At 44.4% G+C, this 24,747-nt stretch overlaps 1 protein-coding gene across 5 annotated transcripts in view; it reads right to left on the bottom strand.

Annotated features, from left to right (window-relative positions):
* AFF1 (ALF transcription elongation factor 1) overlaps positions 1-24,747 on the bottom strand; it is a 142,786-nt gene that overhangs the window by 103,490 nt on the left and 14,549 nt on the right. The window contains exon 1 of one of the 5 annotated variants that reach the window (XM_035111873.2): positions 18,925-19,626. The exons of 3 other annotated variants lie outside the window; for them this stretch is intronic. In XM_035111873.2, the coding sequence (XP_034967764.2) occupies positions 18,925-18,941 (17 nt within the window). In that variant the 5' untranslated portion in view covers positions 18,942-19,626. Of the gene's footprint in view, positions 1-7,589; positions 17,325-18,924; positions 19,627-24,747 lie in introns of those variants that run through there. One more of the 5 variants, XM_035111874.2, reaches the window with a different exon arrangement.

The following is a 24,747-nucleotide window of genomic DNA, read 5'->3' as shown; positions in this document are numbered from 1 at the left end:
GAGATTTTCGATATTGTATTCAGAGTTAAAACAATATAGTGCAGTGGTCTTAATACTGCCTCCAGGTAGTCCACGGGAGGGAAGGAAGGAAGGGAGAAGGGCACGGTGAAAGTGTAATGTTGCCTTCCAGCGAGCATCAGACGTTGTCTTTTCAGCCAGCTTTCCTCTCAACTTTGGAGCTGGGAAGACAGAGTGGAAATCATGCCAGCAGCTGCATGGCCAACCCCCCACCCCAAAACCTCCTATTCCCAAAAAAGGAAAGGCAGGCAGAGAAAGAGTGGAGACCATGCTGCCAAAATGCTCTTAGGATCTTCCCCCAAGACACTCACACCCACGAGACTGTTCTGGTCCACATGCAATTGGCTCCAGAAATGTTCCAGCCCAAGATATCCACTCAGACGAATTCACATTCAAGCAGATTCTAAAGTATCTCAGTCTACGGCGTGACCCAGACATTAAAAAAAAAAGTTAACTGTGGTCCGCAGACCGTTTTAGAGCAAGTATCCATTTCACTGCCCTACTTTACGTTCACAGATCAGCAAGGCATGCTTCGGGACTCTTGTCCTGACTCAAGTGGTTTCTCAGGTGCGTACATAAAATGTGGTGGATAGAAGAAGCTCGAAAGAGAACTCTTCTGAACCCCATCCTCTTACAGAAGTTGATGCCATATGAAATAACATAGGATTTTGTGACACCATAGCACCTTTTAATATTTTCTGGGCTACAGTCCCTACCCAGTGAAAGAACAGGCAACTCTACTTTCGTGCCATTTTTTGTGCTCTTTTGGGGCTGCTCCCCCCCCCTTTTGCGCCACTTCTGGGTTCACGACAATGCAAGCGTGTGCATGCCCCTTCAACATGCACAAATGGGAAGTTGCCTATACTAAAAGTTGTTAAATGCCTTTAAGGTGCCACAAGACCCTTTGTTGCTTTGAGGCAACAGACAAAATAACAGGACTACCCACCGCTCTGGAAATCTTATGAAATAAATGTTCAGTCTCAAAAATGAGGAACACAGGAAGCTGCCGTGCCAATTCTTCAGAAGTCGTCGTAAACTCAGTGACATGAGGAGAGAGAGTCTGCGTCACAGATAAGCCTCTGTTGAGGCCTGCTGTTATTAGGGTTTAAATAAGTAACACCCGAAACATAAGCTGCATTACTTCAAGCACAACATGATTAACCACAAGCAGAGAGCTCCCACTAGGCAGACCTTCGACAGGAGGAGCACGGAGGAATTCTCAATCATTGCCCAAAGCTGATTTGCCAGTCACTGCTATTCCAGAGAAGTTATTGGCCCACAAAAGAGTGGTTCTAGCCCACTTGCCCATATGTAGTCACATTAGTCATTTGTGGTCTCTAAAGGGATGAGCGAATGGGGAAACCACAATTTTATCCAGTTTTCCTCTCTGCTCTCCGGAAGCAGATTCTTAAGCAACCACAGATGAGTACAGAAATGTCTATTTATAAGCCCTTGTCATGGACCGGCTGGATGCAGAGCAGTGGTGGGAGGCACCAGTTGGGGAACCCCCAAGGGAAGAAGACTCAGAGTCAAGCTTTGCCCTGGGCTTCCGTCCGACCTCCTTGTGGCCTTCCACAGGTCACTGGATTCAGACTCCCATCCGCCCCAGCCAGTGTAGCCAATGGTCAAAGAATGATGGGGGTTATATTTCAATATCTGAAGGGCCAGAGATTCTCCAGCCCTGCTCCAATTCCCCCACTTACTTCCTGGTTCACGATCAGTGAGAGTTCATCATTCTGTTTGAACTGGGTAAGCTATGGTTGCTGCAAACCATAGTTTGCCTGCAATTTAGAATTAAAACCCACAATTTGAACTGGGCTTCCAATTCTGGGTTTTTATTTTATTTTAACAAACCGCTGTTATATAGCCCAAGTGTACTACTCACACTTGCTTCTCATTAATTCATTTTCTGTATGAAGAAAACACATTGTAAAATAGCAAACCTACCATTAAAATTTGAAGTCATGAGTGTTATATATGTTCGGGCTACTATCGCCTTGGTTTGATCCATTTCATTTAAAATCAATAATTTCCTTTAAAATAAAATAAAAAAGCAAACACACAATACAAAACTTCTGGATCACACACATTAAAATTACAGCTGCTTACACGCATTCAAAAGAGGCACACTTATTCCCAAGCAGCTTTGTATTTATACTCTTTATCAAATAACCAGAGGAAGGATCTCTTAAGTCCTGCCAGCTACAGAATAATTAAACCTGCACATCATCCAGAGAATGCATCATTAGTGTACTTCTTTGTCATACCAAAACAAACAAACAAATACATATGTTATGTAAACTGGTTCAGCCATGCATTCGTCTACAAGTGGTAGCAATTAACCCAACAGCAAAGTGGAAGGCTGTAACCTGCCCACCACTACTATGACAGAATTCTAGATTTCCAGGGCCAGAGAAACACCCTCTTGATTAGGTTCATAATCTCTCTATGTCTGTCTCAGGCAGGGTTCAGCAGTTGAACTCCTAATTCTCTCTGCCCGGGTTTCAGACTCAAACAGGTGAACTATGGTTTATCCATCCTTCAGGCTCACACAGTCATCCCGTTACACACACCCTGGTTTTCTTCTTTTTCTCCAAGTTTGTAGAAACCATAATTTGCCTCCAGATCAGAATCCTAAATCCCATTCAAATCATGGTCTCCAATTCTGGGTAGGATGCAAGCAAAAGCAAAAACATTCTTGTCCAATTTGTACACTGTGGCAAGCCTTTGGTTTGCTCAAACCGAGAGGAGGGGGGATAGAATAAGTAAGGAAGAGAGCAATCAAGACTAAAGTCTGTTCATGACAGCCAAACCATGGTTTGACTACTGTATTTGATCTGCATTAGCCAATGTATCTTCACTAATGCAAGCTGAGTAACAGATCATATTGGGGAACTTAATCCTCTCCCCTCCATCCCTGAATTCATAGGTAAGTGAAGTTTAACTAAGATAATTACCCTCCCCCCCCCGTTTCCCAAAGGAAGCTATATATAATTTTATCTATACAGTGGTACCTCGACTTACAAACGACTCGACAACCGAATTTTTCGACTTACGAATGGGGCAAATGTCCGCACGCTTGCGAATTTCTCCGCGGCGGTTTTAGATAGGGTTTTTTCGACTTACGAATTTTTAGATGGGGTTGCTTTGACTTACGAATTTTTCCGTTTCCAATGCATTCCTATGGGAAATCGCGTTTCCAATGGCACTTTCCGACTTACGAAGGTGCCTTTGGAACGGATTAAATTCGTACGTTGAGGCACCAGTGTATTCTTAAATATACTTAAATATAAATGGCTTATCTTAAATATCCTGGTAAACTTATCAAATTCACCAATGTTGGAAATACTTTCCATTTTATTATATTCATTCCTACCTCCAAGGTAACTCGAGAAACTGCATTTTACTCACATCCCTAAATATTTACCTTGGCAGCTCCCTAAACCTGAATCCTCCATGTTCGCTCCAGCTCTATTGTCTGTCTGCTTCCCTCTTGTAATTTTAAAAGTGAAATGTCTGAATGTGCCTCATTCAGCTAAACAATGCTATGTCACTGCTTCCAATTTATTCCAGTTTACAGGACACCCAACACCTTGATTCAGTGGTCACAGTATTCGCTGCAGTTCTAATGGCTCTTTTGACGCTCACTGGGCACCACTGGAGGAGTCCAGTATCCTGACAGCCGATCCCAAGAAAAAGCTAAAACTATTAACTTCAAAACACAATTCTATGTTATTGTTGCTTATTTGATTTCCCATACAAATGCCTTAACTGTGTGAACCACAAACTTTAAAATCTCTTTTCAAGATACATTTTATTTGTACCTGCTTTTGGTATACCCTGAGCTGTCTTGCTCAGGGGCGGTAAACTTGTTGCCTTCCAAATGTTTTTGGACTTCCAACTCCTTGACCACTGGCCATGATAGCTAGAGCTGTTGGGAGATGAAGTCCAACAACATCCGCGGGTCCACAGCCTCCCCCACCCCCAATAATGCTGAATACAGTGGTACACAATTGGTTCCGGAAGTCTGTACTTAACCTGAAGCGAACTTTCCCATTGAAAGTAATGGAAAGTGGATTAATCCATTCCAGACGGTCCGCAGAGTACTTAAACTGAAGCGTACTTAACCTGAAGCGAACTTTCCCATTGAAAGTAATGGAAAAGGGATTAATCCGTTCCAGACGGGTCCGCGGAGTACTCAACCTGAAGCGTACTTAACGCGAAGTATGAATGTAATTGGTTCTGGAAGTCCGTACTTAATCTGAAGTGTACTTAACCTGAAACGTACTGTCCCATTGAAAGTAATGGAAAGTGGATTAATCCGTTCCAGACGGGTCCGCAGAGTACTTAAACTGAAAGTACCCAAACCGAAGCGTACTTAAACCAAGGTATGACTGTATAAGCAAAGGTTAACACAGCCCAGTGTGCTCTCCATCATTAAGCAATTGCAATTGCCACCTGCCATTGCCAAAAGGGATAGCCAACATGGTGCCTTCAAGATGCTCAAGGTTTATGGGAGTCTGGGATAGCTCAGTTGGTAGAGCACAAGACTCTTAATGTCAGGGTCATGGGTTTGAGCCCCACATTGGGCATGAGAGTCCTGCATTGCAGAGGGTTGGACTAGATGACCCTTGTGGTCCCTTCCAGCTCTACAATTCTATGATCATCTGGCAAGCTACTTGTGGCTCACAACGTATTTCCCCCAGGGTTGCATCTGCCTCTGAACATGAAGGCTTCGTTCCCAACTTATTATGGCGGAAAGACACAGATGAAAAAATTGTCAGGTACAAAACAAAATCTGGACAGCGGTGTTATGTCTGTAGAAAGCATTACTATGTGGTGAAGGCCTGGACAAGATGTTCCCCTGGGACTAAGGTTGGATTACATGACCCCTCTGTATGTCGTACGATTCAACAATTTTATATATGGCTTATTTACAGATCTTTTACATCACAACTGAGTGTTTCTCTTTGGCTGTTATGTCGGAAAACCAAGAGCGACGGCAGAGCTCAGAAATATCCACAGTCCCAAGAATGGACTGTGCTGTCGCCTGTCAAGTTAAACATTAATATTTTGTTTGCCTGAATGGGAAAGGGAGCTGGACTTAATGTACTCCGTGACCTATTGGTGCTCATGTCTGAAAAAAGACAGCAAAAAGCTCAGTCTAACATATCCAGCAGCACCTTAGATTGGCTAACTATTTCATTAGCAGAACTTCAGGGATCAACTTGCAGAGCCTCCTCATAGAAAGCTTAGTAAGTCTAAAGTATCTATGTTCCAGCACAAATCTTAAAGTGCTTGTGAATGATGATGTGCAAATATATTTATTTGATCTGGCAGCGATATCTGCTGGACCAAAAGCTTAGCTCTCCATCTGAAGCTCTCTATCTGCTTCATCCCTTTTTTTCTCTCCCTTCATCTTCCTCATTCCTAATAAACATCATGTAGTTTGACTGCAAGGCAAGGAAACATGTCAGCAGGCTCTCTCATAGCCTTCCCCTTTCTCTTACAGTCAACTGAAAGGTTGACCAAGATTCTGAGCACAGAGCTCAAAACCCAAACAGGGAGGACAGATCATGCTATGAAGACCTGCCCACATGCTACATCCCCTGAGTACTTACAGTTTTTCAGGTGTACTAACCTTTGCTAAACTGGGTGCTTCATTGCACATAAACACACCCTCAACAGAACCTGTGTGTTTAGCTTTTGAAGACTTTCACAATCTACTGCCTGTGCATATTGCATGGTTGGCTCCACCTAAGGACGCTATCCTCATCTGCACTGGGTTTTTTCCCTACACACATACATACGCTTTCAAATACCTTATTAGTTGTGAGGACTCCAAAGCTCAGGCTGCGCTTGCCAAATGTCTCTTCAAAACACTCTGAATTAAGCCTGCAATCCTATTATTAGCAGAATTACCTGCAATCCTGAGGACACCGTTCATGAAGTTAAGTCTCATTAAAATTGACATGACTTGCTTCCAAGTAAACATGCGGCGAGATCAAGCTGCAAGTACTATAGCAGCAAGTCGAATATTAGCTCCAAACAAACTAGCCAATACCTTTGGGCCTGGCCTGAAGGCAACAGGGTAGTGTAGTTAAACTTGCTGAAGTTCAGCAGAGCTTGGTCTGGTCAGTGTCTATCGCATGGGAGACCACCAGGGAACCCTGTCTTGAGTATCATGATGGAAGGAAGATGGGATATGAATGACATAGCTTGTTGCTGGCATCCCTCTGTCCCAAGAGACAATGGTGTGCATTAGCAGCACTGAAGTGACCTCCCTGGGGCACAAGCATGGGCAGTGTGTATTGAGGGCCTAGGGGGGCCCAGGCAATAAGACCCATCCACTCTCACTCTCACTGGTGGCAAAGCAGAGCAATATGTTTGCCACCAGATTGGTTGCAGGAGTTGCCAGGAGGAGTCATACAAGATGCCATCCAATTGTCTTAGGATTTGTGTAAGGTTTGCTCCTTAGCTTTTTCTTCTTCTGAATATATCCCTCAAGGCAGTGGAGGTCTGTGACTAGAGTTTCCTTCTCCTGGATGGGCTACCTTCCCAGGTTGATGAGCCCCATCTGCACCAACGTAATCGGCACATAAATATAAATGTATGTCCTGCTGGTCTTGTAGCAGATCCTGTCACAAATAAATCAGTCCAGGATTTCCCCTCTCTTGTTCCCTAACCTCACTGAATGATGGGGACCACCACTATCAACAAGAGCTAAAAAGATGACTTAGTAGTATCATGAAATTCTATTCTCCTTTATCAACTCCCAGAACACCTTTTCATGGCCAAAGTGCTCAGCAATCCTTCCGCTGTAATCTCTTAGTAATAAGCCTCTTGCATTATCACCTGGAGCTGAACTGTGTGTATGGGTGCTGAGAGGAAGAGAAAGGACTTTAGCTAATGCTCTTTCTTACCACGATTAATGCTTTCAACACTCCCTTAGAGGTGAGCTTGTGGGAAGTCTCTAGAACTGGGAACAAAGAAGATATAGCAACCATAATAGGAACAGAGAAAGATGCTTCGTGCCATCTCAGAATCCTAATCCATTTGGCACAATTTTGGGAATTTGGTTGGAATTGTTATAAATTATTGGCTCCGATTGCTTGAACTGATCCAGTCTGAAGCTTCTCTGTGCTCTCAGATACATACACAAAGGTTGGAAGTCAAATTCATTAATACAGATACACTAATGAGATTCATTCTCCAATTAAGACATGCACTAATAGAGAGCTCCAACAACTGCGTGGAATTGGACCACAATTTATATTCAAGGATATGTCCACGCTTCTCCTTGTCCTGCTGCTTTCCCCTAGAGAAAACTGCTCTTTGGCACCCTATCGGAGGAAACAGCAATTCATGTTTGCTCAGATTTAGCACTAGAGAGTGGGTTTTCCATGGGAAAAGGAGTGGGGCAAGCGGAAAACCGATTGGACCCATGCCTAGAAAGCAGAAGTGAATCCTTACTTCCCATTCTACTCCAAAGGCTTAGAAGCAAGCTAAGGAGGATTGTGGGAGCTTCAAGGCATACATCCTGCAAGATGAAAACAGGGGCATTTTTGTACCTGTAGCATCCCGGTTCTCACAACCAAAGTCTTATAGTCAACAGCCCCAATACGCAGTATTAGGAATTGAGAAACACTTCATGTTGGTGTATGTCTGAGGTTTCTTCCTTTCTCTTTATTTCCAGCTGGCTCCTTCCCTCTCTTTCCTTGTAAGCTGTCCATAGCCATTTTGTTTAAAATATTATGCAGCCTGATCATATAAATGCTTGCTCAGAGGGAAGTGTGCATAGAACTGCAGTCTTTGGTAAAAGTGGAGGTTTTGCCACACCTCCTCCTTCCCACAGTGAGTAAACATAGCCATAATCTTAAACCACCTACTTTGGAATTAATCCCACTGAACTCTGTGTTCTTCCTTCACCCCCACAAATAAATTTAAAAAAAAAACAGGAACGGTGTTTTACCTGAAAACAGGAGCCGTTCCAAGGCTTGACATTTTGATCACAGAACCACACTAAGCACACACAGCGGCTTTCTACAGCAAAAGAGGGTTTCAAAACTGACCCACAGATCATCTGACCTCTTTCTCACTTTACACCAGAGGAAGGCCGGGGAAAGGGGCGGGATGGACAGAAAGCAGACCGCTGTTCTCCTGAACTGCAAGGAAACCTCTTAGAAAGCAAATACATAGAGACACAGCTATGGACATGAAGGAAGGCTGCTGGTGGCAATGACTGGGAGGAGGAGAGGACAGGCGCTTAACGCGCAAAATGCTTGCACTCAAAATAGCACGTTGCAAAAAGAAGCTTTGCACTCCGAAAGGCTCCAGTCAGCTAAAGGAGCTGCTACTGTAAACTCTACTGCAAAGGGACACTGGGGAGGTCACAACTGACTGTGATCTGATCAAGCCTATTACCTAAATTTAGCCTGCTAAGTCTCTTCATTCATTCTCAAAGCCGCACCATTATTCACTGGGTCTGCAGATGTTTTAACTTGGGACATTTTTTGCGCGCACACACACACGTATTTATATAGGAGTTCATCACAATAAAACAACTTTGCAAGCTTTAACTTGCAATCCATCAGACAACATCTGGCGCCAATGCACCCATTTTACAGATGTAGAAGGGATGCAGAGCGCTTGTCTGAGCCTCTGATGCACCAAATTCAATGATACTTACATCCTGGTAAGTATGTTTAGGATTTCAGACTTGGGGGGAAGCTAAGCATTCAGTAAATCACAGTCAGTGTGGTATAATGCTTAGATTGCCAGAATAGGAGGTGAGATAGACACGGGTTCGAATAAGCCATATGAAGGTCATTTTTATATTTTTTTATATTTTATCTGCACAAGTCACAACATGGCACTTCCACAGCTCCAGGGGAAACACAGCACACCAAGATATAATGCTGTTGGAGAGGGGGGGAGGCTCAGAAGAGCATCGTTCCAGTCCGAGAATGTCTCTGAAACATTACCATGCAACACAGCTTCCCATTGCAACTGCTGGTATGCCCTCCGCCTGAGCAACCCCTCAAGGAGGGACATAAGGCAAATCTTTACAGAGAAATGTCAGCATTGAATTGTGCTCCTTCGGCCCATCTCCGACACTGAAATCAGAATTCTTCACTGCCAGCCATCATTCAGGTAGAGAGCAAAGCCAGCTCAGGAAAGAGACAGTGTGCTTTAAAACATCATCATGCAGCAGTACTCTGCTGCAGAGAATGTCAGGGTAATTGAAGACTCTTCCCCCATCCTGCAAGCCTAAATGAGGACTATACATTAACGGCACTCCTGACAACTACTTCACTCGCCTCCCTTTTGGAGAATATATTTTACAGGTAATAATGAGAGTCTACCGTAGTGCCATTAGCTACCAGTAGCTGGATTCAATCAGAAAGCATGGGGAGGGGAAGAAGCCATCTGCATTCATTAAAATCCATGCTTCCCTCTTCTTTAGGTAGAGTCTTGCATTCATCCAGGCAGGTGTTTTTCTCCCCATTTTACCAGCTCTGAAAAATAATCTCCATATCCGAACAATAGAAGGAAGGAAACAGTCCAAAAGCAGGGAGCTGAAAGCACTCTGAAGAGGGAGCTTGAAGCTCTTTATCCAGTAAATCTTGTTTTTCTGCATACTAACTCTTCTATCCGCAATGCTCAGAATGGGCGATAAAACAGCTACCCACAATTCTATTCCCACTTTGCAGATGGGAAGGTAAAGTTTGGAAATGCCAATTGATTTCTTAAAGAAACATTAAATGAAAGCATTAAAGCTGGGAGTCGCTTTTTTTTTAATTTTAAAAAAATCAATATTAAATGAGCAAAGGATCTGTGCACCTGGAATCCCCCAGGTCTGAGGACCAGATCCTGCGCTAGTAGCAAGATCTCACGGACATGGTGAAAATTAGCCACAAACTAGCAGAGAGTGAAAGGTTTTGCTGTAACACAGAGAGGCAGTAGGTCCAACTGGTTATAGGAACTACTGTTCAGTTAGGAATCTAACGAACACGTCTCTGATTATACAAGCCTCTTGGAATACTCAAGAATATGTATATATACTGTAATTTACTTACAATATTTCTAATCTACCCTTCACTCAAAGTGTCCCCAGGGTGGAAACCCATAAACTTCAAAATCAAATGTAACAATTAACAAGCAAAACAAACAAACAGATAAAAACTCAGAAGGCAACAGCATCAAACCAAACATAGGAAACCTCCAATATTACCTCCCTCCTCCTCCCCAAAGATCTGGATTATAAAGCGAGTCTTCACCTACCTTAACACAGAAGGTTGTTTCAAAGGCATCAACCCACGTAGAGAAAAACTGGGCACATTATTATCCTACCACTACCGAATAATAGAAAGTTAAGAAGTCATTTGCCTTGAAGACCACGTGCCAAGGGTAGAGAGAACCTGTGGCCCTCTAGATTATGACTACAGCTCCCATCAACTCCAGCCAGTGTGTCCAATGGTCAGGGATGATGAAGCTAATGGTCCAGTGGTTCAACAGGATCTGGCCACGTTTCCCCCATTCCTCAACATAACCGTTTCCCCCCCAAGGCTTTTGCCACTAGGTGCTATCTAAAAGATAAACCTGATTATCACCCAAAGAAGGTCACACAACACCTTTATCTTTCCAGGCTGCCGATGACTCACCCCTCCCCACCAATACCTGCAGCAAAGCACAAAACCTGTAAAAACAGCAGAGCTGCAGAGGAATGTTCGAAGTTACCGTATCTGGAATAAATTTTAACTCAATTTATGTGGAGCAGAGGGGAGGCCCAATATGAACCCCTGTGCGTTTTCCCAGAGTCCTCTGCAACACACAATACGGGAACGAAGAAGTCTGGAAAACACCCATCTAGGTCAACTCTGTGTTCCTATGATTATAGTTTAGATTATAGCAGTAATCTAAAAGTAATACTAGAATGCATTAACCAACTGTTCTCCCACCCACCGCAGCCTCCCCCATGAGGCCTATATGGCTGGCTGCAGCTTTTGTGTAGTAATTTAGCCAATGTATTATGTCTCAAGGCTCAGGGGTGATGCAGGGATGGGGGGGGGAACCATACTGGTGCAAGCCAGCTAAGTCACGCACCCTCTAGGCAGCCCAGCACTCGCAGCAAAAACCAGTTCAGCAGCTCGTCCTCACCTGGAGCCAGCAGTCTAACAAAACAAAACCTCAACAAAACTTTAAACGGAGCGCACAGGTTAATATGTAAAGCACAATTCAAACATTGTATGCCCTGGTGTTACTGAAAGTGGCCCTTTCTGATCCTTTGCAGCTAGAGCTACTTTGACTTGTTCAAGATAATAAGCACCATCCATTTCCCGTTTTTTTCTGTCATTCACATCTCCCCAAAAGCAGGGGTGTTGTTTTTTTAACAAAGATACTGATGTTGGGCTGGTGGGGTGGACTAGACATGCAAAAATCTGCCCCCTCTTGTGCACAGGGCTCTCCTTGCAATTGTTGGGAGACTTACGCCTTATATCACACCATTACATTAAAAGCACATGACTTCTCCCAAATAATCCTGGGAACTGTGGTTAGTTGTGGGTGCTGAGAATTGTGGGTGTTCTACAGTTTCTGGGGTTCTTAGTTTTCATACATTTTAAATACCCTGTTGGACGCGCACTTTTTGGTGCTTGTAGCATTCATACAGATTTTGTCCACATGGCTGGGGGAAATCCCAGATTCCTGAGAACTTAAGACATTTGATGCGAGAAAATAAAATATGTTTGTGTAGTCCTGTTTGTCTGGATAAAGAGATGCAGATACATGTTGTGCAAGGAAAGTGCAAAAAAATAATGAGGGAGAAAGGTCTCTCCCCCCCCCCCCGGCTTTCACATTTCAAATTCTGAACACTAACTAATCAAATTCTGCTATGTGAAGAACTGAAATTAAACAAAATAATTCAAAATTTAATTGTTAGTTCAATATATTTTCCCAGGAAGGATTTGGGGAAAGGAAAACAAACAAAATAGGACACTCAGGGAGAAAACTACTGTTGTATAAGGTCCTCAAGTATATACTGGACAAACCCAGAAATTAGTATACATGGAAAGCAAGTCTCTAGACCTCAATATTGTGAAAATAAAAGTTTAAAAGCATATGCAATGCCTCCCGACATCTCAAGAACAGAGGTAGGGGGCAGATTCCTGGTTATCAGGAGCTGGGAAATCTGCCTGTCCCCGAATAGTTTTAAGAAGGTCACAAAATGCAAATATGAAAAGGAGAGGGGAAAAACAACACTGAGTGAGAAGGAGACGGGGAGGAGAAATTTCCTGTTATCAGGGGCTGGGAAATTTGCTTAAAACTGGTTAGTTTACAAAGGTCACTAAAGTTGTAACCCTATGCATGCTTAATGGAGAAAAGGCCCCACTGAATGCAGCAACATTTTCTCTGATTGTATACAGGACTGCAATGGAATTTCAGCTTTTCTTTTTGCAAAAAATGTTGACAGGTACCGGTACACGTGTGTGTGTGTGTGTGTGTGTGTGTGTGTGTGTGTGTGTGTATATCCCCTGCCTTTCAATGGCTATTTCACAGGCACACTTTTTTTTAATTAAATGCAATATGCACAGCCCTGGAAACAGTGGCAATAGGAGGACTCAAGACACTTTGTAGAGTTTTGAATTTACCTCCCAACCATTTCCAACTGAACCTAAAAATCTGGCTTCTAAAACCTCTCAGCTGTTTTCAACCTCTCTTTCTTCCCTGTCCTTACTTGCTGTATAGATTCGAGTAAGATTCCCCGAGTGTGGGTGGATGCCCTGAACAGCAGATTCTCTGCTTGTACGGCAGTCACACACAAAATGAAGCTAAGTACAATACACACACACACACACACACACACACACACACACACAGAGTTCTACTTTAGAAACCACCTGGAGATCCTGTCTGCTTTTTGCAGCTGCAGTTTGGAGCCCACCCACGCTGATGTCCTCTATATGCTGCAACATGCTCGCAGCGTTCGAAATTAGCCAGGCGCCAAGCGCCTTTTGCACCTAGCTTTCAACCACTTGCAACCAAGTGAAGATACCTGTGTGCCATGATGGCGCCTGACATCTCCACCATCTGGGGATCGTTGGATCCAGACCATTTTCACACGATCATACCCCATCCTGTAGAATTCTATCAGTTATATTTTATCTGCACAATTGGAATGAATTTCTGGAAGCAAATTCCGTTTTATGTGCAGCCTGAGCAGGAGCAGTCACCATTAAGAAAAAGAGGTCGGAATAGGCCAGTGTGTGTGTGTGTGTGTGTGTGTGTGTGTGTGTGTGTGTGTGTGGATTGTCCCTGGATCAAGTGACTTTTTTCCCTTTAAGTTCTCAAAGCTCTTAGCCTTGCTCTAGGTCAGGAATCCCCAAACTGCGGCCCTCCCGATGTTTTGGCCTACAATTCCCATGATCCCTAGCTAAGAGGACCAGTGGTTGGGGAAGATGGGAATTGTAGTCCAAAACATCTGGAGGGCCAAAGTTTGGGGGTGCCTGCTCTAGGTTGTCATCTGAACTAGTCAGATATTTAACTGAGAATCAACCAAAGTCAGTCCATCCTTTGAAAAATAAGACTTTAGAGCAGTCTTGCCCCAAAATGGCAACTAGACATTCCTTTTAGACAACTGCAACCTTGGTTTTGGCTCCTAGCTTATAGGTATATCTGAATTTCTAACACTGGCCAGGAAGGCAATGAAAAGGGACCACAGTGTTGTGTACCAATGCAACAGTCTAGATACAGACATTTGTGCCCCACAGTAGCTCATGTGTAACTATCTGTTAAAGGGGTAATTGAGGCTTCCAACCAAGTGGTGATACTTCATCCCATGCAAACCAAGCATAAGGCAGCTTTCTGTGTTCCACCTATGCTGTGTAGACAGTGTTCAAAACTCCTATTGTTCTAGGTGTTTTTTGTGACAGGGAATTTCATTAGCACGAGCCATTTCCGAGCTCTGAGCGCAGTTCCGCACCTAAGATTTCAGATTAAAACTGTGCAGTGGAAGGAAAGAGGACATTTTTTCTGCTTCGCCACTCTCTGAAGACTGGAGAAGAGATCCTCTTAAAAGTATTAGGGGGGTGAACAGGGGAAGCATGGCTTTGTTTTTTGCAGTCTTCAGATGATGACTAGACCATGTGTAAAAAAGAACATAAGATTTTAGCTTCAGTTCATTCATTTTCAGCTTTGTATTCTTGTTTTCTTAAAAAAAAAAAGGGGGGGGGAAACATGCCTAGAAATTCCATTGTTGTGCTCATAACCTAGGTTTAAGGTGCCATTTAGCTCCTAGCCGTCATATCTCAGTTTCTAACATCGGTTGTAGAAGTGGCCTTTACGAAGTGCAAATCCCGACGTACAATGAATACTAAGCTTTGGAGAAAACGGCCAGAGGCTTACGAAACAAACCTGTGGAAATCCTCCTACGCAGTCAATAATAACCTTTAGAAGCAGCCCAGAATAAATATTCCCGATATATAGAGAGTAAAATTACAATATAGGTCATTGTTTCCCAAACATGGGTCTCCAGCTGTTTTTTGGACTACAACTCCCATCATCTCTAGCTAGCAGGACCAGTGGTCAGGGATGATGGGAAATGTAGTAAAAAAAATGAGCTACTTTGGGACACAAATGGCTGTAGTCAAAAGGTACACACAACACCCCTATGCAGAAAAAAAGCAGTAGCTCCTACATAACTGCATGTGATGGGTGAAAGAAATCTAGTGAGAAGATTGGGGGGGGACAATTCCGTGGTAAGAATAGCTGGAACAAAAGTGTAATTCGGGGATGGGGCACCTCCAGCCTACAGACCAAATATGAACCTCCAGAACTGTTCTCCCCAAAATTTGGCACACAAGCCAATTTTCCTGAAATCGTGCCCACGTGCCCCAATTGTCATGGCCATGGGAACTGGCTGACACAACCAAATCTGGTGGAAAACAGAATGCTTGTACATCAGCCGTTGTTTGGGGAGTTCAATCCTGCTTGGGCAGTATGTGTATGTATCCCGTCTCCCCCAACTCTAGTGGACCCACTTTGACAGGTAGGTGGGACAACCCACCTGCCAGTCATTAGACATCAATAGGGCATGTTCCATTAAAAGAAGAAGTAGTAGTAGACAGATTCAGCTGTGGGGGAAACTTGCCATGCACTACAAATAATTTCCCAACATTTGCATCAGGTTAACATTTAATTCAAAATCTGCATCGATAAATGACATAATTCATGCAACCTTCAATATGAGTTTCAGCCTTTTTTTAAAAAAGGATGCCTTGGAGGTGGACAGTGAGCAATGTTCCCAAATTGCACTTTCACATATGAAATGATTTCACTGCTCAAGACTACATAATGACAAAAAGAGCTGATAACTAAACTGGGTGGCATTTTACTTTGGAAAATCACTCCCTTCAGTTGCAAACTGTGACCCTCTCCCCTTCACCAGGGTCACTTTAAATATCAAGTTTTCCATTTTAATTTAATGTTTAATATTTTTGGGTTGCTATACACTGTTATTTGATTCCAGGTTTCTACGATTTCTGGACAGTATGATTGATTTTACTCAAGTAAGATTGTGGGAAGGAGAGGGGGAAACTAGAATCCAATTCAGTATGTGAACACTGCAGGCTGTATCAAAGCACTGAGATAGCATGCTGATATTTGTAGCCCAAATGTCTAGAATTTGCTTCTTTACCCCTGAATCAAAACAAAAGCAGAAGCTGAGCAATCTAACCAAAGAAGTTAGTCAGAGTTCTCCCATTTCCATGTTCCACTCCCACACCATAACCGAAGTCTGGCTTGCAAAGAGCAATTTTGTCTGCTTGCAACCAGGGAGACAGCTTCTGTGAAATGGAAGGCATAATGAGGTAGATGCATTTTCAAAAGCATGCTTTTATATATATATATAAAAAAGGAATTCTCCTAAGCATAAAACTAGCACATTATGAAGAAACCTCTCTCTGAAGAAACACCATGGTGCATCTGCAGCAGCACAACCGGACGCCTTCATCTGCCCCAGCTGCAACAAAACATGTCTCTCCCTGTCTCCCATATCAGACTCTACAGCCACAGCAGGCGCTGCAACCTTCCAACAGTTTGACTCTACCCCTAAAGGCGCACTCTTCCACAGTCTCCGGAGACAAATGGATGCCGACAACAATTTTTTACGAAACTTGAGAGGCAAACTTGGGTCAGGGTTGGTGCCAGGCTTGAGCAAGCTCTTAGGCAAAAATGCTGCCTTTGGGGGGGTCACTTACAGCATTTTCACCACAGAATGATGTCACTATGTCACTTTTTTTGGGGGGGGGGGTCCTGGCACCAACAAACCCACAAAGCTACTAGGTTAGTCCCCCATAACTGCTTACTCCGCATCACATGTTCGAAAATGGAGGCCACATGGCACCAACTCAACTAGCTTTCTACTTGCAGGGCGTTTTTGTTTTTCTAATTTTAAAAGAAACTTAAGTTGATATTTTGGAGTGGTGCCATTTGTACTCTTCCTTATATGTAAAACCAGGCCAAAGAAATTCTGTGCGAGGGGGTAGCCCAAGTGGTGTGTCCCCCCCCCCAAACAATTACTGTAGCTAATTCTGCCAAATCTTAGGCACACATCTACTTGGAAGACAGTTGCACTGAGTTCAATAGGAGCTACTCCCAAGTAAACGTGCACAAAACTGCAACCGAACCTTCCAATCCTTACTTCTGAATAGTAAGTCCCACTGAGATACCGCTTTGTATTTGGTGCCTCCCAAAAGGCATTGTCACAGCTGACACAATTCTACAAAGGGAACTGCATGTGCAGGGTTTTTTTTCTTTGTGCACAGGACTCAACGCTGTAGGCAGGGCATTGCATGCTAAAGTCACAAACAGAACATCTTTGCTGAAATCAGAGTTATGCTATTCAGTTTAAAAGATGCCCGGTTATTTGCTCATGTGGAGAAAACCAGGCTGCTCAAAATGTGTAGATATTTTTTTACTCTATCTGTTTGGTAAAGGTTTCTCTTCTAGGTTTAAAAAAAGGGGGGGGAGGAGAATCCATATGCTCTAATGCTTCTCACTCTTCCCGACCTTTGCTGCCAAGCTGCTTCCCAATCACCTGCAGGGCAAACAGAAGCAAGAGTCTCTGGATTGGATTTCATAAACAGCCTCTCTCCTAAAACAGAGGATTCTGCTGCATAGAAAACAATTCTGAATCCCTGTAGCAGCTACATTCCAAGCGTTTGCATCTCTGACTGTTCTGTTGAAAGTCAAATCAGGGTATTCAGTTTTTTTGCTGTTTTCTTTTCAAAGTGTCACACATAACATTCTTTTCCCCACCCCCCACCCCCACCCCCACCCCGCAACCAAACCAAGAACATTGACGTTTGCATCAGAGGCTATGCCCTCCAAACATCATAGACACTACAAAGGACTGAGTTCAATTACGTTGCCTCTTAAATGATACAAATCAAGTTTAGCCAGAACGCTTCACTCCACCCTAAAACCTCCCAAACCCAAACTGTGCCAATGCACGCTTAAAGGCAAAAGTTGAGGTTGGCACTTTTATGAACTAGAAGACGGCCAGCAAATTATACCTTGAACATAAAGACAGAGAGAGAGAGAGAGAGAGAGAGAGAGATGGGGCTTTAATACTTACAAAACTATGGCCTTCCAAAACTATGGCAATGGCTCATTAGCAATATTCTCCCCATTATTTATTGCCCAACATTACCCAAGAAAAGTTGCAGTTATCCAGAAAAAAAAAAAGAATACAAGTATCAACTTATCCCACGCAGGAGCGACCAGATATATTCTCTCCAACATGCCAGTTGCCACAATCCCACCTCCCGTTTTCCAGCCAGAGAAGTAATACAGGAATCTACACGACTAATAGCAATGCCAAACATCATTTTGAAATAGGTCATCTGGGTACGATTTATTTTATTTTTTTGGAGGGTGGTAAGAGAACTACAGTGGGAACCTGGTGGGTGTGAATTTAAGGGAAGAAAACTGCACCCCACGCTCATCATGCTGCTTCAAATATAGTGAGGTGGATACCACCCCCAAACCCACCCCACCCCACCCCATTTAGCCATGGGATTTCTGAAATAATCCTAAGGAGGGGAGGGGAAGGAGCAGCAGCAGCACTAATAAAAAGACTTCCCCCTGAAGCAGTAATCCGAAGTGATTAGGAACAACCTTTTTAAAATGTATACCTGGATTCATCTCCCATCCCCTAATTTGGCAGTAACTAGAGATAATTACTCAGGTTCACTCAAACTCCCCTTTTATTGCTCCACCGACCATTTCCATCCTTTGCCTACTCAGCAGATTTCACACTCACAGTCAGCCCAGCTACCATTTTAAAGGCATACAATCCAGAGGAAACTGAAAGCATACTAAATTCATACACATTTTACAAAAAAATACCCGTTGTGTCAGCATCAGTATATATACTTTCCTTTGTAATAAAGGGGATGTTGAGGAGGAAAGCACTGCAAGAGGGGATATCAATGATCAGCTTTTATAAGATCAGAGGATTCCAACTGCTTCCCTCACAAGGAATTTTTTTAAAAAGCACCATTACATTTAAATACCAGGTGGTTCCTGTTTCACAACCTTTCAGAGAGAGGTAAACTTTTTTTTAACTGTCTTTGGATTTTAACAAGGGGGGGTGGGCTGGTGAGCTTTGCTTTCGTTTTTCAACCCAAACACATTTCAACCCGATTCGAAACAAATTAAAAATTAAATAAAATTCTGAAGAGCACAAACTTTTGAGGGGGGGGGAGAGAGACAGAACAGGCGAAGAACGAGCAGCAATGAAAAGGGAAAACACTCCGACAACAGGGAAGGAGGCTGGGAAACAAACATAAAACTTGTTTTTATGTTTTGGTAGATGGCTTTTTAAAAAAAAATTGTAATCCTTACCTTGACTGGGCAGCCATAGTTAAGTTTAGCAAGCCGACCGTCTCCTGGCCATCGGAAGGCTTTCTTCGCCCTTGCCCTACCCTCCGCCACCCAAAAACTTCCTGTCCATTTGCTGCTGCGCTTTGCGCCCCTGGCTCACAAATCCCACTTTTACGCGCCCCCTTCCTTTCTCCCCAAAGGCTGCTGCTTCCTCGGCTGTAACGCCTCCCTCTCCCTCCCTCCCTCCCTCTGCTAGCTCAGTCCTCTACTAATTTGGATAGACATCCGGGCACCCGGGGGCCTCCTCCAGTCCGGCTCGACACATTGCAAGCCAGCTGAGAGGGCGAGCGGAGAGAGGGGAAGGGGGAGGCGGCGGAGCTCGCGGCTCTTCTGCTGCTGCTGCTCCACAGGTAAGCGAGCCAAGCCCGGGACTGGCTGGCTGGCTGGCTGGGCTCGCTTACTGAATGGCCATTTGGAGCTCCGGACTGTTCCGGCCTCCGAGCCGACCCATTATGGGGCGCTGGGGTGAGGGGGGGGGAACTCGGCGAAAGCAGCAGCGCGCGCTTCGGGCTGCGCTTTCCCAACGAAGGGAGGGGATTGTTTTGGGGAGCCGGTTGTGAAACGATTCGCACCTAGCCTCGCCTCCTCCCCCCCCCCCCGGCGAAAAGTTCGCATGGTACGCTCCGCCTTCCCTTAAATGGACATGTTGTTTTGTCAAGGGCGACGAAACGGGGAGGGTTGGCTCCGGGAGAAATGGACAAGCCCGGCCGTGGCGAGCCTATCAGAAGGGGAAAGGCGCGCGGCGAGAGCGCCCACGCGGACGCCCCGCCTCGGAGGGGAACGGCGGCTGAGCGCTGACAAAATAAAAATTATTCACAGCCCCCCTCACAATGTACAAGCACGCACCAGCCGGGACACGGAGTTCCCTCCCGCCTGGCACTGCTGGCCTCCGCGCAATGCGGGGCGCGCGGATAAGAGGCAGCCGCCGCCGGGTGGAAAGATACTGGCAACTTTTGCTGGTGCGGTGGGCACAAGAGGATCGCCCTCGGGCGCTGCTCCGATGCAGAATCACAGAATTATAGAGTTGGAAGGGACCCAAGGGTCATCTAGTCTAACCCCCCGGCCATGCAGGAATCTCAGCTAAAGCACCCATGACAGATGGCCATCCAACCTCTGCTTGAAAACCTCCAAGGAAGGAGAGTTCACAAACTCCTGAGGGAGAACTGTTCCTCTGCCAAACAGCTCTCACTGTCAAAGTATTTAGTCAATCTCCTTTCTTGTGACTTGAAGCCATTGGTTTGAGTTCTACCCTGCAGAGCAGGAGAAAACAAGCTTGCTCCATCTTCCATGTGACAGTCCTTGAGATATTGGAAGATGGTCTCTATCTCCTCTTTCCCAGGCTAAACATACCCAGCTCCTTCAACCATTCTTCATAAGGCTTAGTTTCCATAACTTTGATGATCTTGGTCACCCTTCTCTGCACACATTCCAGCTTGTCAACATCCTTCTTAAATTGTGGTGCCCAGAACTGGACACAGTATTCCAGGTGTGGGCTGACCAAGGCAGAATAGAGTGCTGCTACTACTTCCCTTGATCGGGACACTATATGTCTTTTGATGCAGCCTAGAATAGCGCTAGCTTTTTTTTTTTTTTTTTGCTGCTGCTGCTGCTGCTGCTGCTGCTGCTGCTGCTGCTGTTGCTGCTTCCTTACTTCCGGGGTGGGGGAATCATACCTTACCCAGGATTAGTGGGTCTTTTGGTAGGTAGGAAGAGGGGATTTGCAACAGTTAAATAGCTTGCACTCTGTCCAAATAAAAAACCAGAAGCAGAGGTGTTTTCTGTTCCTTGATCCCTGCTTCTGTGTGCCAAGGAACTACATATTCAACATGCACCAATGGTTCTTTATCCCACTTTACAAAACAGAAGTTTAACTCAACACAAAATGCTCTTGATGAATGCCAGGTTTTGGGTTATGTTGCATTATGTTATATTCAGGGCTGCAAGAGTGCTGCTACACGTTTCTAGTCCTTATAGGCATAAAGACCATTTGAACTGAAAGGGGAAATGCCTTCTGAAAATTTAAAAGCCAAAGGTGGTGGTTGTGGGTGAACAAATTTTTTCACTGGCCCATGTGTCAGTGCCCTGCATAACTTCTTGCCCCTCCACAGGACAAGTAAATATTAAAGTCTCTCTCTGCATCCTAGGAAGAACATTGCAATAAGAGGGGGAGCTCCTCCTGGGCATCAGCCAAAGGTGGTGTTATAAAATCATATTGGGGGGGGGGGGTTTGCAGGACACCATTATTAATGAACAGAGAGGGGTGACAGAATTTGACAGCTGCAATACCCAGAATCCTGTTCAATGCCATCTTCCCTGTCTCCCCACCCCTCTCCTTCAGGATGTGACCCTGCCTGAAGGAAGGCTTAAGGATCTGCATATGCACAACAGTTAGCATAAACTCACACATTTCCCCTCTCCACCTCCCCTCCGCCCAGAACAAAACAATGTTTCCAGAAGAAGGGGGGGGGGAACCGCCCAAATCCAAAGTGACACTTTTCTACTCAAGTTAATAATACAGCCTATTATATGTTCTCTTACCATGAAATCTCTATCCGCTGCCTCTGTATTAGAATTGCTAGTATCTCTCTGTATTAGAATTGCTGTTTTATATCTTAGAACTGTATATGTCAGGACTGCTACCTTTTAATTAGAAATCCCTGTATTAGGTATGTTTCCCAGGTATATTTTCTGTATGAACCCTGTATGACCCCAACCCACCTGAACCTTGCCCTACTACCACCCTATACCCATTCAGGGACACACGGACAATAGAGGGATTAGCTGGAACAACTTTATTCAAATAAATTGTCATCCTCAACGTAGCCCACCCTTCCATGGCCTGGAGGAAAACACCTGCCGGGCGGACTTCCACCCCACGGAAATCGCCAGGAACTGCCCCACCTCTGCACCCATCTCGACTGATTGCCCCTCCTGCCAAACAACAGGGAGCACCATCAGCGACAGGAGAAGGGCAATTGACATCCCGCCATCTGAAAGAAAAAGTCATCTCCCCACCCAGCTAATCCGATCGCCACCCATCCTCCTTGTCCTTCCCCTCCCTCCCAGTCCAGGGATTTTCACGCAGGGACAGGAGGGCATAAAAAGGGGCTTCACCATTTCCCGGGGTCCCTTCCTTCTTTCCAGAGGCAGGGACCCTACAGCTGTAGCTTTGCATTCTGCAATAAAGGGATCAGTTTGTTTTTCCTGACAGCATCGTGTGGTCTCTGTCATTTTCCCGGCGGAGCTGAACTTAGTGCAAATTTTGGAGCTTCCGACCCGCGTCTGTCCTTCTTAAAAGGCAACGCATTTTAGGGTACATTTTTTCATAACAGTGGAGCAGCTACAGAATGCTAGACTCTTCCCTGACGGGGAAAAAAACACTTATGAGAAACATTGCATCTGAGAACTACTTTGCTGTTTTTCATCATCCCTTCCAACTGCTTTTCCTTTTGTGTCGTGGGTTGTACACTGTTAAGTCTGAGAGGGGAAACGGTCTTATTATTGATTGTTGTAAGATGCTCTGAGAGCCTTTTCTTTTTGGTTAATTAAATTTTACAAAACAACTAAATTACAAAAGGGAAATCATGCAAATTAGTTCAGTGAGCATAATTGATGGCTGGTTGCAGAATTCATTTATTGAAGCACATAGGGTTTTTTTTTTCTTTGAGAGTATATACATACCCCTTGCCAAACAATACAAATGAATAGAGCAGTCACAATGGAAATTATGTTTTGCAGATTCGGAAGCAGGTTGCGAGGTTTTAAACCGTGGGGGATTTTAGAGACCTGTAACTCATCTTTTCGAAGCAGGGCTTGTGATGGCTTCATATTAAAGCTATTTTGAAAGAAATCTGTGCTGAGCTGGTGCAGCAGCCCAAGGGGTTTTGTACGCATTCAGTTCTTAATATATTTTCCAATGAGGAAATGTTTCTCACACACGGCTTTTCTTACAACCAGAAACAGACTTAGGTATCAATTCTGCATAAATGGCCAAAAGAGAAAAGGATATTTTGATTTTGGGGGGGGGCAGTGCAAAGCAGACAAACTAGGCGGCCTATTGCACAGAGAAGTCAAGCCACCCAGAACATCTGATCTGAAGCAGTGACATGCCTTCCAACTGCATAGATGAGCTTAAAAAAATATACATATTAAAACGAAGTGCAAGAACTGGTGCTTCTTTTTATCTACAAAGACTGCAGGGAAGTCAGTAGTAAGGGAGGGTGAGGGTGAGTAGCAGATAATCAAAAAACCCTAAACAGAGTTGGTTGTGTAAAACAAAGATATAAACCTGCTCAGACACACACAACAGAGAGAGAGAGAGAGAGAGAGAGAGAGAGAGAGAGAGAGAGAGAGAGAGAGAAGAAAGCAAACTAGGAAGGCGCTAAAGTAAACTTGGGAGCCTTCCCTTCAGCAAAACAACTCCCTAGGCAAATCAGCAGAAGTTGAGACATCCTGAAACCCAATGAACACAATGTAATTGCTGATGTGCAATACCGTTTGTAAGCTATCCATTGCTACCCTACCCACTAAAATAACCCAGACACCCTTCATTCATATTCATTTGTAAGTTAAAGAGCTTTGCAGCCATTGTTTTATAGATAGATACACACACACCCTTAATAACCAACACATCTTGGGCAAGCACTATGGAGAAGCAGCAAGTCTGGAGGCAGGCCTTAAACAAAGCTGAAAAGGGGCCTATTAATTAACGAGATGTGCCTTAACAGCCTCCATTTATATCCCAATAGATTCCTTTGCTGCGGGAGGTGAAAGGGCTCAGTGCCCTATTGTGATTCCAAGTGCATCAAGCATGCAAGCTAGGGACTTTTCATTTGCAAGCAGACCTCTGGCCCCAGTCCATGAATTGTCCCATTGAGGGAGGCTTCAATAGCCCTCCACAGTCTCCCTACTGGACAGCCAAAATAACCAGATTCCCAGCTGAGACTGCAGATGTGCCCTTTTTACCCATTACCTCACAATGCACAGGGATTTTGCTGCAGGTCTGATGTGCAGAGCATTAAACACCCTGCACTTCCCTCCCAGAATAAACTCACATATGGGTACCAAAATGCCAACACAACCACAGATTCACCCATCAGCATTACACATCCATAACTCTCGCATATAAGGAACAACCGTCAAGGCATCCTTGACTGGATCCTGCAGAGTCCCGGCAGCCTCATCTATGATATGAACAAATCTTTATTTGCGCCAGCCTTTGGCCATAGCAATAAAACAACAATACGATATACAAAGAATAGAAATAAAAAGTCAATTATATAAAATAAGTTTTAGTGTTTTGAATCAATAGTCAAATAGCAGATCTTATTCTGATTGCCCCAGCTAAAAACCTTGCAACCTTTGCTGTCACCTGCTCATCTTGAACTGCCAAGAGAAAGGACACTGTGGCAGTGGTTGGGCGACCCGGAATGGACAATAAAAGAGGGGTGATAATCTCATTCCTCAAGTCTTTATAAAGAGTGCAAGCCAGAAGGGCATGTGCCAACGATTCAGTACTGCCAACCCCACAGGGACATAAGCGTTTTTCGTGTGGAATCTGTTGGAATCGTCCCTCAAGTACAGCCGAGGGCGATACATTCAATCTTGCGAGAGTAAAAGCACATCTATATTTTAGCATCGCTCGGTTATGCAGATAGGGTGCCAGAGAGTTGAAATGGGAAGGTGGAAAATAGTCATACCATGGGCAAAATTCCCTTATTGTGGCCAAGTTGTTCTGACGCTCGATATCATTTAGGCGCTAACAAATTCGCCTGTTTGCTTTCC

Source organism: Zootoca vivipara, chromosome 9, assembly GCF_963506605.1.
Source record: "Zootoca vivipara chromosome 9, rZooViv1.1, whole genome shotgun sequence".
NCBI classification, from domain to species: Eukaryota; Metazoa; Chordata; class Lepidosauria; order Squamata; family Lacertidae; genus Zootoca; species Zootoca vivipara.
The sequence above is the reverse complement of the archived record's forward strand: the minus strand, read 5'-3'. Positions and strand labels throughout refer to the sequence as shown.